Below are 12,975 nucleotides of genomic sequence, written 5' to 3'. Positions count from 1 at the left end.
TAACATGAAAATAGCTGTGCAGCGACGCTCCCCATTTTTCCCCAATAATGGAAAAAACTCCCCAAGTGTGTGTGTGTGTGTGTATGTATGTACTGTATGTATGTATGTATGTATGTATGTATGTATGTATGTATGTATGTATGTATGTATGTGTGTGTGTGTGTGTGTGTGTGTGTGTGTGTGTGTGTGTGTATGTGTGTGTGTGTGTGTGTGTGTGTGTGTGTGTGTGTGTGTGTGTGTGTGTGTGTGTGTGTGTGTGTGTGTGTGTGTGTGTGTGTGTGTGTGTGTGTGTGTATGTGTGTATGTATGTATGTATGTATGTATGTATGTATGTATGTATGTATGTATGTATGTATGTATGCGTTTACATGTGTGTATATATATATATATACACACAGTATTACCAGTGAATATTTTGGACTCACCTACTCATTCAAGGGTTTTTCTTTATTTTTAATATTTTCCACATTGTAGAATATTAATAAAAACATCAAAACTATGAAATAACACAAATGGAATCATGTAGTAACCAAACAAATATTAAACAAAGTAGCCACCCTTTGCATTGATGACAGCTTTCCACACTCGTGACATTCTCTCAACCAGCTTCACCTGGAATGCTTTTCCAACAGCCTTGAAGACGATCCCACATATGCTGAGCAGTGGTTAGCTGATTTTCCTTCCCTCTGCGGTCCAACTCATCCCAAACCATCTCAATTGGGTTGAGGTGATTGTGGAGGCCAGGTCATCTGATGCAGCACTCCAAAGGACAGATTTCCACCGGTCTAATTTTCATTGCTCGTGTCTCTTGGTCCAAGCAAGTCTCTTCTTCTTATTGGTGTCCTTTAGTAGTGGTTTCTTTGCTGCAATTCGACCATGAAGGCCTGATTCCCACAGTCTCCTCTAAACAGTTGATGTTGAGATGTGTCTGTTACTTGAACTCTGTGAAGCATTTATTTGGACTGCAATTTCTGAGGCTGGTAACTCTAATGAAAGTATCCTCTGCAGCAGATGTAACTCTAGGTCTTCCTTTCCTGTGGCGGTCCTCATGAGAGCCAGTTTCATCATAGCGCTTGATGGTTTTTGCGACTGCACTTGAAGAACCTTAAAACGTTCTTGAAATGTTCCATATTGACTGATCTTCATGTATTAAAGTAATGATAGACTGTCATTTCTCTTTGCTTATTTGAGCTGTTCTTGCCATAATATGGACTTGGTATTTTACCAAATAGGGCTGTCTTCTGTATACCCCCTCTACCTTGTCACAACACAACTGGCTGGATCATATGCATTAAGAAGGAAAGAAATTCCACAAATTAACTTTTAAGAAGCCACACATGTTAATTGAAATGCATTCCAGGTGACTACCTCGTGAATCAGGTTGAGAGAATGCCAAGAGTTGCTGTCATCAAGGCCAAGGGTATCTACTTGGTATAATCTCAAATATAAAATATATTTGTTTGGGTTACTATAGGATTCCATATGTGTTATTTCATAATTTTCATGTCTTCACTATTATTCTACAATGTAGAAAATATTTTTTTTAATTAAAAACCCTTGAATTAGTAGGTAAACTTTTGACCGTTACTGTTTATATGTACAACATTTTTTATGGGTGATTGGAAATGATGCAGACAATGACATAGATGGAATCTACAATCTGCCTGCATTATTAAAGCTGATATACCCCCTGTACCCCCTAAGAGACATTTGTTTCCACCTCTGTATTTGTTAGATTTATTTGCCAACTGATGGCTTTAAATGGGATTTTTCTACATGCAATATCTATTTTTTTCACTAAATTGTTCAAAAGAAAACTAATTATCATGGTGCGTTCAGGAAAAATTGAAAGGCTTCAGCTTTACTATATCAAGTTGAAATGATATTGTGTTGTGTGTGTAGAATTGGTCCATTTAGATTTTCCCCATGGGATGGTTGGATGTGCCACAGTAATCTAAAGGAAAACCTTGCAAACAACCCTGTTAACAATAATAGAGCATAGTCAAGGAAATTGCAGCAACAGAAAGCCACAAGTCATGCAGCGAGAACTGAGTTATTTTCCTCTGAGTGGTGAGAACAGCTTTGTGGGAGAAGATTAGATAGGGTTGAGGCTGTAATCATGTTCAATCCAGCGGTCCTGTGGGCTTCTTCATGCTGGCAGAACGACGCTCCGCAGGGAGCACAGAGAGGACACTGATCCCCAGAGCAACGCTTGACCTGACCGCAAGGTGACCAGAGAAGAGAAGAGGTATGATGATTGGCTGACAGCCGCTATCCTTTTGATCCATAAATGCGGGACAGCCTCGGGCGTTCGGCCAATGAATGTTCCTTCATTGTAAGTGATACATAATGTACTGTACATACCACACACATTTCTTAGTCTGTGCCTATACGGAATATTTCACAGGCAGATCTAGACTCAAGGGGTTGATGGAAGATCACTGTAACAAACAAGGGACTATTGTAAGAAAACCACACTGTGACAAGGATGTTGTTTAGATTTGAATGTATTAGCTATAAAATCATCTCACAAACAAAATAAATAGTCATTTGATCATCTTTTAAACAATACTGGTGCTCAAACAAACCTGCATAGCTAGTTATCAGATACTATGTCAATACAGACGAGCTTTGTACCCTGTAGAGATAGTAATACTGTATGGAATGGGTTTTTCTTCAGCGGTCTGGTAGCCTTGCAGGTTTGCTTGAATACCAGCCCTAGTCTGGAATCCATGTCTTGGTAGCAATGCAATTTGAATTGTAACACTGGTATGCAAACTTTTTCAGCGGGGACCATTTTGGCAACCCCGGCGTTGAATACCACTGCCGGGACATGCAAACTCTACTTGAATACCTTTTGGATATATGATGCGTTAAATGACCCACCTGTCCTAGATCACACAGATGATTCCCTGTCTAGTTTGATACATACTGTAACTCACTTTTAAGACCCGTGAACTGCATTGCTTTCCATTTCTAGCATGTCTTTCACATTCTAACTCCATGACAGCAAAAGGATGTCGAGGCCAAAACAGTGTAACATGCAGACACAACATTGACAGAGATACAAGAGATTTTTACATTTAACATCTTAAATACTGCTCATTTATGCATTACTGTAACTATATAACTTCATTTGATTTGAAAATGACGTATGTACTGTATGTTGTAAAGTAAAAAATATTTATGTACAGCATTAAAACATTTGAGAATGAGTCACAATCACAAAAATACTGCAGAAGTTACAACATTTCATAAATACGTTTCAGAAGTGCCCCACCACTGTACAATGTCCTTTTGCGTCATATTGTAAAAGAGACCAATCAGATGACATGAAACTAGGGTGATGAAACTAGTGTCCATTCTCTTCTTTCAGTTTTCTTGCGTTAAGTGTTTGTTGGATCCTTTTATTTGACATTTCAGCCTTATATCTCTTCTTCAACTTTGTCGCAAATGTCCTCTTGACCAAATAATGTTGACCTCTATAAAAACAAAGAAATCATGACGGTGTTAACTCTTTTCCTCTCGATATTTGAGATGGGATAGCAATGATATTAACACATTTAAAGTGTGATTCAAGAACACTTACTCTTTGAGTGTACGCAAGGCAGAGCAGAAGTAAAGACACTCAAAGTCCTTTCTCTTCAGGCAGATGCACCGTCCCACCTCTCTCCTCAGTCGAACAGGGAAGGAGCCCACTCCATATGGCACTACCTGACTGGAGAAAGAGTTAAGGGAATGATGAGATCACTATGTACATGCACTGATAAACACAGCAGCTTTGAATTTTAAGTATGTCTTTTTCAACTTACAAAGGGAACTCAGGGGGGCTATTTGATGTTGTGTTTTAAGACCCCTTAAGGTATCAAAAAAATTATATAAAACAATTATTGGATGACACCATGAATTTGGCATTACTGTTATTAGCCAATAGAAATGCATTGAATTACAGAATCACAACATGGAACAACAGATGGTCCCGCCAAAAACCTAAAGGAAGTTTGTTCTGAAGTGTCTGTCCTGTATCTGAGAGATATAAGATCAGGAAACAATTTTTGTTTTATTTACATATATTTATCCCTTTATTTTAGGTACTAAACTATCTTCATATATACAGTTGAAGTCGGAAGTTTACATACACTTAGGTTGGAGTCATTAAAACTAGTTTTTTAACCACTCCACAAATTTCTTGTTAACAAACTACAGTTTTGGCAAGTCGGTTAGGACATCTACTTTGTGCATCACACAAGTAATTTTTACAACAATTATTTACTGTCAGATTATTTCACATATCATTCACTGTATCACAATTCCAGTGGGTCAGAAGTTTACATACACTAAGTTGACTGTGCCTTCAAACAGCTTGGAAAATTCCAGAAAATTATGTCATTGCTTTAGAAGCTACTGATAGGCTAATTGACATCATTTGAGTCAATTGGAGGTGTACCTGTGGATGTATTTCAAGGCCTACATTCAAACCCAGTGCCTCTTTGCTTGACATCATGGGGGGAAAAAATCAACCGAGACCTCAGAAAACAAATTGTAGACCTCCACAAGTCTGGTTCATCTGTACAAACAATAGTATGCAAGTATAAACTCCATGGGACCACGCAGCCGTCATACCGCTCAGGAAGGAGACATGTTCTGTCTCCGAGAGATGAACATACTTTGTTGTTGTCAATCCCAGAACAACAGCAAAGGACCTTGTGAAGATGATGGAGGAAACCAGTGCAAAGTACCTATATCCACAGTAAAACAAGTCCTATATTGACATAACCTGAAAGGCGGCTCAGCATGGAAGAAGCCACTGCTCCAAAACTGCATACAAAAGCCAGACTATGGTTTGCAACTGCACATGGGGACAAAGATTGTACTTTTTGGAGAAATGTCCTCTGGTCTGATGAAACAAAAATAGAACTGTTTGGCCATAATGACCATCGTTATGTTTGGATGAAAAAGGGGGAAGGCTTGCAAGCCGAAGAACACCATCCCAACTGTGAAGCACAGGGTGGCAGCATCATATTGTGGAGGTGCTTTGCTGCAGGAGGGACTGGTGCCCTTCTCAAAATAGAAGGCATCAATGAGGGAGGAAAATTATGTGGATATATTGAAGCAACATCTCAAGTTAAAGCTTAATGGGTCTTCCAAATGGACAATGACCCCAAGCATACTTCCAAAGTTGTGGAAAAAATGCCTTAAGGACAACAAAGTCAAGGTATTGGAGATGCCATCACAAAGCCCTGACCTCAATCCTATAGATCATTTGTGGACAGAACTGAAAAAGTGTGTGCGAGCAAAGAGGCCTATAAACCTGACTCAGTTACACCAGCTCTGTCAGGAGGACCACAATTCACCCAACTTATTGTGGGAAGCTTGAGGAAGGCTACCCAAAACGTTTGACCCAAGTTAAACAATTTAAAGGCAATGCTACCAAATACTAATTTAGTGTACGTAAACTTCTGAAATGAAAGCTGAAATAAGTAATTCTCTCTACTATTATTCTGACATTTCACATTATTAAAATAAAGTGGTGAGCCTCACTGACATAAAACAGGGAATGTTTTACTTTACTTGGATTGAATGTAAGGAATTGTGAAAAACTGAGGTTAAATGTATTTGGTTAAGGTGTATGTAAACTTTGGACTTCAACTGTACTTCCATTCACTTTTTTAACTAGTACCAGGACCTTATAGCCCAAACCATTTGGATGCTACAGACAGAAGCCATCATGTTCTTGAGAGTCTTCAACTTTCAACAGAGTGGTCATAAAACAGACAGATTTTGGTAGGAATGTTTTTTGTATGTTAATTAGATTTCCGCGGGGACACAGAAATTGTGGGCTAAGGGGCTCTTAATTGCTCAATATCCTATATTATATCTCTATTGGCAACCACAAAATGCTTTTTATAGAACCAATGAGGCAGATCATGTAAATAAAGCTGCATGGCCCTGAAAAGCTGGGCAAACACGGGTGTCTAGTGAGTCTCGAGGGTATAATGTATTAAACCTGTCTTACAGGACACAGAGAGGACGCCAGTCCTCCATAACACATTTATATATCCTAAAGCTGCTGCTTCATTGCTCTGGATATTAACCTGATCCTGAAGCCAACCAGAGCCAGTCTGCCTGCCCGCCATGATGTCCCACCTTGCAGCCTGGGACATGTAAACAAGACCACACAGTGAACTGATTCCAGATGCCATGCACGACTCAAAGCAACCCCATCAAACAAGGTCACCTCCTCCCTGTGTTCTCCACACACCGTCACACACATGCACACACACACACGCACCCATCTGTCTGCCTGCCTGTCTGTCTGACTGTCTGTCTACCTGTCTGTCTGAGCAGCCAAAACATCTGCATTCCATAAGGTGTTTTTGGCAGATGTTGAAAGGTGACCCTTTCATTTCCCCCCTTCATCTCTTTCTCTCTGTTGTAGTTTAACCTCAGTATATTTGGATGGTGAAAGCCTGTCTCTTCTCTTTATAAACTGTGAACTCTCTTAGTTTCTTGAGTTGAAAGTAGATAGCTTGAGTCAACAGAATTGAGTAGAAACCACGCGAGAGTCTCAGAAAATTCTATGCTCAGTTTGGAAGTGAATGATCATTTGTGAACATTCATGTGACATGTAATATCAGTTCCTAACTACTGATTTCCATTCTTATGTTTAAGTGTGTTTGGTAGGAGAAAATGTCCTTATTACCAATGATCACACAATTGCATACTACTACTGTGATTCCATGTTTAAACATAGCACAGTACCTACAATGTATAGGTATTGGTCTTTAGTAGCTGGTTTTAGGCTGACCATTGGAAAGGATATTGGAAAACTTATAGAAACCTGGGACTTTTAGAACACATGAGGAAACAAGGAATTCAGAAGAGAGGGCAGATGCCCTAACCGCTCCTCGAACTAATTGGATGTGGGATATTTGGATCAGGAAGTACTGTATGTTCAGATCCAACTTATTGTGAGTCGACTGTAATGTTGAAGCTCACTGGTATTCACCTTTACTCGTGTTAAACAAGAAGCTTCAGCAGGAAAGAGTTGAGAGAGAGTCTGAGTTGATGATAGACAGTAACGGTCTCTTATTTTAAATTAAATCCTTGACACTGTGGTTTTGAGTTTTACAAAGAACCACAAATCATCCAGCTCATTACACTCTAATGTGATAATAAATCACACACAAAAAACCTGTGGCTTCTCAGAACACTGTCACAACATTTTTTAAATGGAACCTTTATTTAACTAGACAAGTCAGTTTAGAACTAATTCTTATTTACAATGACGGCTTACCGGGGAACAGTGGCTTAACTGCCTTGTTCAGGGGCAGAACTACAGATTTTTACATTGTCAGCTCAGGGATTCGATCCAGCAACCTTTCGGTACTGGCCCAACACTCTAACTACTAGGCTACCTGCCATCCCATATCATGGCTTAATTTGCAATTATAAACTGGGTGGTTTGATCCCTGAATGTTGATTGGCTGACAGCCGTGGTATACGGTCTGATATACCATGGCTGTCAGCCAATTGGCTGTCAGCCAATCACCATTTATTTTTACTGCTCTAATTATTTTGGCAACCAAGTTTATAATAGCAATAAGGTACCTCGGGGGTTTGTGATTATGGTCAATATACCACAGCTGAAGGCTGTATCCAGCCACTCCTCATTGCGTCGTGCTTAACTACAGCCTTTAGCCCCCACCGAGCCTTATTTCTAAAATATACTCTACAATATGGCTCAATATGCAAATATGATACAGCGTGAGAAATGATCATTCAAATGTTATGTATCTCCACCTTTGCAATATGTCCAACTAAACAAAGCACAGACAAACCTCTCTGTTTTCACAACACAGATATCTCTGTCGTAGATATCTTTCTACCTACGATTTGTTTATGAGAGGGTGAGTTGTGCTGTGAGATGTTGTTCTTGATGAACTCACCTAGGAGTGTTGACCCAGACGATGCCAATGTGGCAGAAGTACACACATTCTTTATCATTCAGGTTCTCACAGGAACAACGCTTCTCCCGCCGTAGGGGTCTGTAGATGAGCTGCATCACGGGGCCCTCCTCTGGACCAGGCCCAGTGGAGTCTGAGTATGCTAGGAGAGAAGGAACAACCCCATGAATAAAGCATTATATAAAAAATAATACTATAAGCTGAGGAAACTTTTACAAGGACAGACGGTACAGAACTGGGAGATTGCAGCACTCCATTTTCATTTGTTTCTGAAGTATGCACTGTAGATCATTTGGCACTGCTAATGCTGTTCTAATCTCTACACATCAGCCCCATCTTACTGTACGCTTCTCAAAAGGGGCAACAGTCTATAGAACAATCCACTTATTGTCTGTCTATAGCCCATCACACTGTCTATAGCCCATCTCGCTGTCTATAGCCCATCTCACTGTCTATAGCCCATCTCGCTGTCTATAGCCCATCTCACTGTCTATAGCCCATCTCGATGTCTATAGCCCATCTCACTGTCTATAGCCCATCTCGCTGTCTATAGCCCATCTCACTGTCTATAGCCCATCTCGATGTCTATAGCCCATCTCACTGTCTATAGCCCATCTCGCTGTCTATAGCCCATCTCGCTGTCTATAGCCCATCTCACTGTCAATAGCCCATCTCGATGTCTATAGCCCATCTCGCTGTCTATAGCCCATCTCACTGTCTATAGCCCATCTCACTGTCTATAGCCCATCTCGATGTCTATAGCCCATCTCACTGTCTATAGCCCATCTCACTGTCTATAGCCCATCTCGCTGTCTATAGCCCATCTCGCTGTTTATAGCCCATCTCACTGTCTATAGCCCATCTCACTGTCTGTAGCCCATCTCGCTGTCTATAGCCCATCTCACTGTCTATAGCCCATCTCGCTGTCTATAGCCCATCTCACTGTCTATAGCCCATCTCACTGTCTATAGCCCATCTCACTGTCTATAGCCCATCTCACTGTCTATAGCCCATCTCACTGTCTATAGCCCATCTCACTGCCACTGGGCTGCACTTGTAACATACATTTTTATTTGTATTTGTATTTTTTATTATTTTTCTTTATGGGATGCGCACTGCAGAAAACACCGGAAGGCTAATTATCACCGTGAATTATTGTAATGTTTGTTTGTGTGTGAATTTATGGGTTGCCAACTTGTGATTTGACATCAAAAAATGACACATTCATTAATTAATTAATTCGATAGCGTTCATCCAGCCCTCCGAAAGATACTGATTATCACTGGTTATTAATTTGATGTCAGTCAGACACAGTAGTACTCTCTGATAGCCCAGGTGAAGTCTAGATTAGGTTGCCACTCTCCATGTGCGCTCTAATAGATACAGGGGATTTTTTTTTTCCTTCTGATACTGCGACTGTCTACCCTGATAGTGATACTGTCTACACTGATAGAGCCACTGTCTACCCTGATAGAAGCACATTCTCCCCTGATAGTGGCACTGTCTACCCCGATAGAGCTACTGTCTACCCTGATAGTGTTACTGTCTACCCTGATTGAGCTACTGTCTACCCAGATAGTGGCACTGTCTACCCTGATAGAGCTACTGTCTAGCAATGTGACACTGTCTAGCTATTATTTTTTCCACATCTAACCCTAATATATTTCTCACAGCTTTGCATTTTCTTATGTCAATTGTATCAAACTGTTACACCCTGTAAAGGACTATAGTTCAATAAATATGTTATTAAACTAAAGTGGTGGAGAATCCCAAATGCCATGTGGATTTGGGTTCACCCCAATGAGTCAGTGGCGAACCACATTGTACCCTGCACAAGTTCCTCTAGTGCATTCAGGAGTCTGCTGGTGCAAGCCACGAGCGTAGCTTCCAATAGCTGGGCCTGCCTCTGGCTTTTTATCACTTGAATGAAAACAGATTTCCCTTGTACACCCAAACGGTGCTCTCAGCTCTTCATAAACAAGCCTCATTGAAAATCCCATAATAGAGAGTCTGATCCTACACGTGTTCAGGGATTTACGTAAATTAGATTTGATTGGCGTAAATAGCTGAGGTAAATCATCTCCTGATCAGGAAACTGTTTTTTTTTATAGTGGATTTGTTACTTTAGACTCCTCGGCGTCGAACAGACGCCCAGCCCATGGATTGTATTGTATTGGCACTTAGCATGGAAATGTTACGCTTACAAGCCTTGCGTGCCTCCTGAGATGCCATGTGATTGCCAAGCAAAATTTAATTTAGCGACCTGTTTGGAGAAGTGAGCGTTCACTGATTTAGAGGTTCAGGAGTTGATTGCCAAATACATCCATGAGATTACTATTTAATCCATTCAATTTAGTCCAAAAAACATCTCTGGCAGAATTTTTGAGGCAATATTGTCAGAGACCCTGGCCCTGTGCTTTTACAAGATTAGTTCTGGATATAACAGGATAACCTACCACAGATTCTATCCCTGGTAATCCTGTATATACACATGGTCTTCTTTTTGGGTGGCACAAGCAACAGTGGTGCTGTGTATAACAGGGTTTATGGATTCCAGAGATTGCTGAACTAACCAATGTTAATCTATTATTATCATGTATAAGAAACAATAAACCAAAGAGTGTACTTTAACAGCGCCTAGTCAACCATGACACAGGAAATCGTTTGTAGAAGTATCTGTCTAATAATAATGATCCATATTAACCAATGCTCCTGGATTCCTCGACTCATCTAATAAAATGAGAGAGGACTTTTTTTCCCCCCCTTCATAAAGTCTTGACTTTGACATATTATCTACAAGCTGTCTATCCATGTGACTTGGATCGACATTTATGGTGAATGTCTTTCCTGGTTCAGATCATGGAGGTGCTGTGGAATGTTAGTCCACCACCATAGCTGAATCCCTGTTTCCTCCGGCTAAAGCATTCTACGGGAGTGTGGGGGGGGGGGGCCGGGTATAGAACTAACTTCTGTTCTGTGATTCCTAAGGGAATGTGCAGCACACATGGACAGCAGCACATAATGTAGAAATATTCAGACCAAAAGAGCAGTATATTCTTTTGAATATGCTAAAGGCGTTGTTCAAATTCCTCAAAAGTGCTGCATGATATAACAAAAACCCCACTGTGAACACCTGTTGCATTCTATCGTCTGATCTAGAGATCTGACCTGCTGTATCTCAAGGTACAGTAGCTGTAGAGAGGACTTATCTCTAGATAGTTACCTTTTTACTTTTGTTTGTGTCCTAACATAAAACTTTAAGTTTTCTCCTTCTTCGATCACGGAGTCTGTAGGTGCTTTGGGACTTTTCCCTCTGATGAATATATGGTATTTAGGTGTCCCTGGTAGTTGAAGTGCCCGGTTGGGTATTTAATCAGAACACTGTGGTTTAGATTAGCTCGCACATAAATCCTGTGGTCAATCAGTCTCAAGCATGGATAAGAACTTTGGGTGGTCAGTATCTGCACATTTCTCCTATCCATTTCCCTTTACCTGTACATATATGATATCATCCAAAGTTGTACAGTACAGGTATGTTTTATCGTTTGAGTTCAGATGGAATGTCCCCCTTTGTTTTGAAACGTGTACTACATAACACTGTCCCCATTCGAAATAAGCACAAAAAAGGATATCAGTTCACAACATTGCATCAGCAGCAAAGATCATATCAGAGGTTAGTTATGCTTATGGAAACTCATACAGAATATTGTAACTCTTGTGGGCAACAGTTGTCAAAATAATTTAAAACAGGCTGTACAGTTCCCAGTAGACAAAATAAATCCAATTGAACCAGCTTTTGAACAACAGATAAAAGCAGACTGTAAAAGCAGACAGGCATCTGTTCACAGGCATGGCCAACATGAGGGCTCACTTACCTACTACATGTTGTCTCTATTAAACCACAGCTTAGGTGCAACAATTACACCCCACATGATAGTAAAAAACACTTTATTCCAATTGAAACCAAAAGCGCTCAATAATAATGTAAACATCTGTAATATCAGGAGAAAGTCTTTACCTTCATGCTCCAGTATCAAAACCAAAGTTGTGGTCAGGAAGTAAAAAGTGGTGAGATCCATTATTCTGTTCCAATGAGTACCAACAGTTCCAAATTCAAAAAAAGATAGTGACAATTTCTCCTTGAGACACACAACAGGCAGATAGATCCAGAAGCAGGGATCAGTAAGAAGTGGAGCTCAGAGAAGCTCTGGAGTCAGTCCCAGGCTCTGGTCTGGTCTTAAGCAGCAGTACCTCAGACACCTCAAGCACCACCACACCCTCCCTCCTCCTTCCCAGACTCTGTCTCTGTCACTACTGATGCCTCTTCTCTCCCAGGGCTACCCCCACAGAGTCCCACACATGTACAACAGCCTTACATGTGTGTGTGTGTGTGTGTGTGTGTGTGTGTGTGTGTGTGTGTGTGTGTGTGTGTGTGTGTGTGTGTGTGTGTGTGTGTGTGTGTGTGTGTGTGTGTGTGTGTGTGTGTGTGTGTGTGTGTGTGTGTGTTGTACATCTGCCATGTGCTACAGGCCTGCCAGTTACTGATAACATACAGCAGGAAAGAGCTACCTTGTGAGAAGAGAGTTCTGGTCCTGTAAAGTGTTCTCCTACTGACCAAAAGGTGTGCTGAAGATGTTGTCACAGTCCAAGCCAGGTGGGACTAGATTAGAGCCCTGCTATGAGTTCAGAACTAGATAACTAGGGAAGCAGATGTTTCAGTGGGAAGGTAACTGGGGAATAATGGGTTGTCAGACTCCCAGCAGGCAGTGGATTTGGAGGCTATGTTGGGCATAGAAAGGTCTAAAGAACAAAGTCCATAGAGCTAGGGGGGGAACGTATTTGGGAGGAAACCCCTCAACTTCATACAGGGAAGCTGTCTAGCACCATGTCTTTTAGCCAAACCAAGGGAAGCCCTTTGTGGTAACCCAACATTTTAATTAAAACAAAGAGTCAATTGAAACATCTCAATTGACACATCTGTGTTCCAGACATGTTGATAATTGCTCTA

The 12,975-nt window shown here is 40.8% G+C and overlaps 1 protein-coding gene across 1 annotated transcript; it reads right to left on the bottom strand.

Annotated features, from left to right (window-relative positions):
• Nucleotides 1-2,497: 2,497 nt before the first annotated feature.
• On the bottom strand, nt 2,498-12,243 carry si:ch211-202p1.5 (uncharacterized protein LOC103909337 homolog). Its single transcript, XM_035792681.2, has 4 exons — nt 11,986-12,243; nt 7,950-8,109; nt 3,590-3,718; nt 2,498-3,482 (listed from the first exon to the last, which is right to left on the bottom strand). The coding sequence occupies exons 1-4, from the start codon at nt 12,044-12,046 to the stop codon at nt 3,353-3,355; spliced, it is 480 nt and encodes a 159-aa protein (XP_035648574.1). The 5' UTR covers nt 12,047-12,243; the 3' UTR covers nt 2,498-3,352.
• Between the last annotated feature and the right edge of the window lie 732 nt (nt 12,244-12,975).

This window comes from Oncorhynchus keta, chromosome 19 (genome assembly GCF_023373465.1).
Source record: "Oncorhynchus keta strain PuntledgeMale-10-30-2019 chromosome 19, Oket_V2, whole genome shotgun sequence".
NCBI lineage: Eukaryota > Metazoa > Chordata > Actinopteri > Salmoniformes > Salmonidae > Oncorhynchus > Oncorhynchus keta.
The sequence above is the reverse complement of the archived record's forward strand: the minus strand, read 5'-3'. Positions and strand labels throughout refer to the sequence as shown.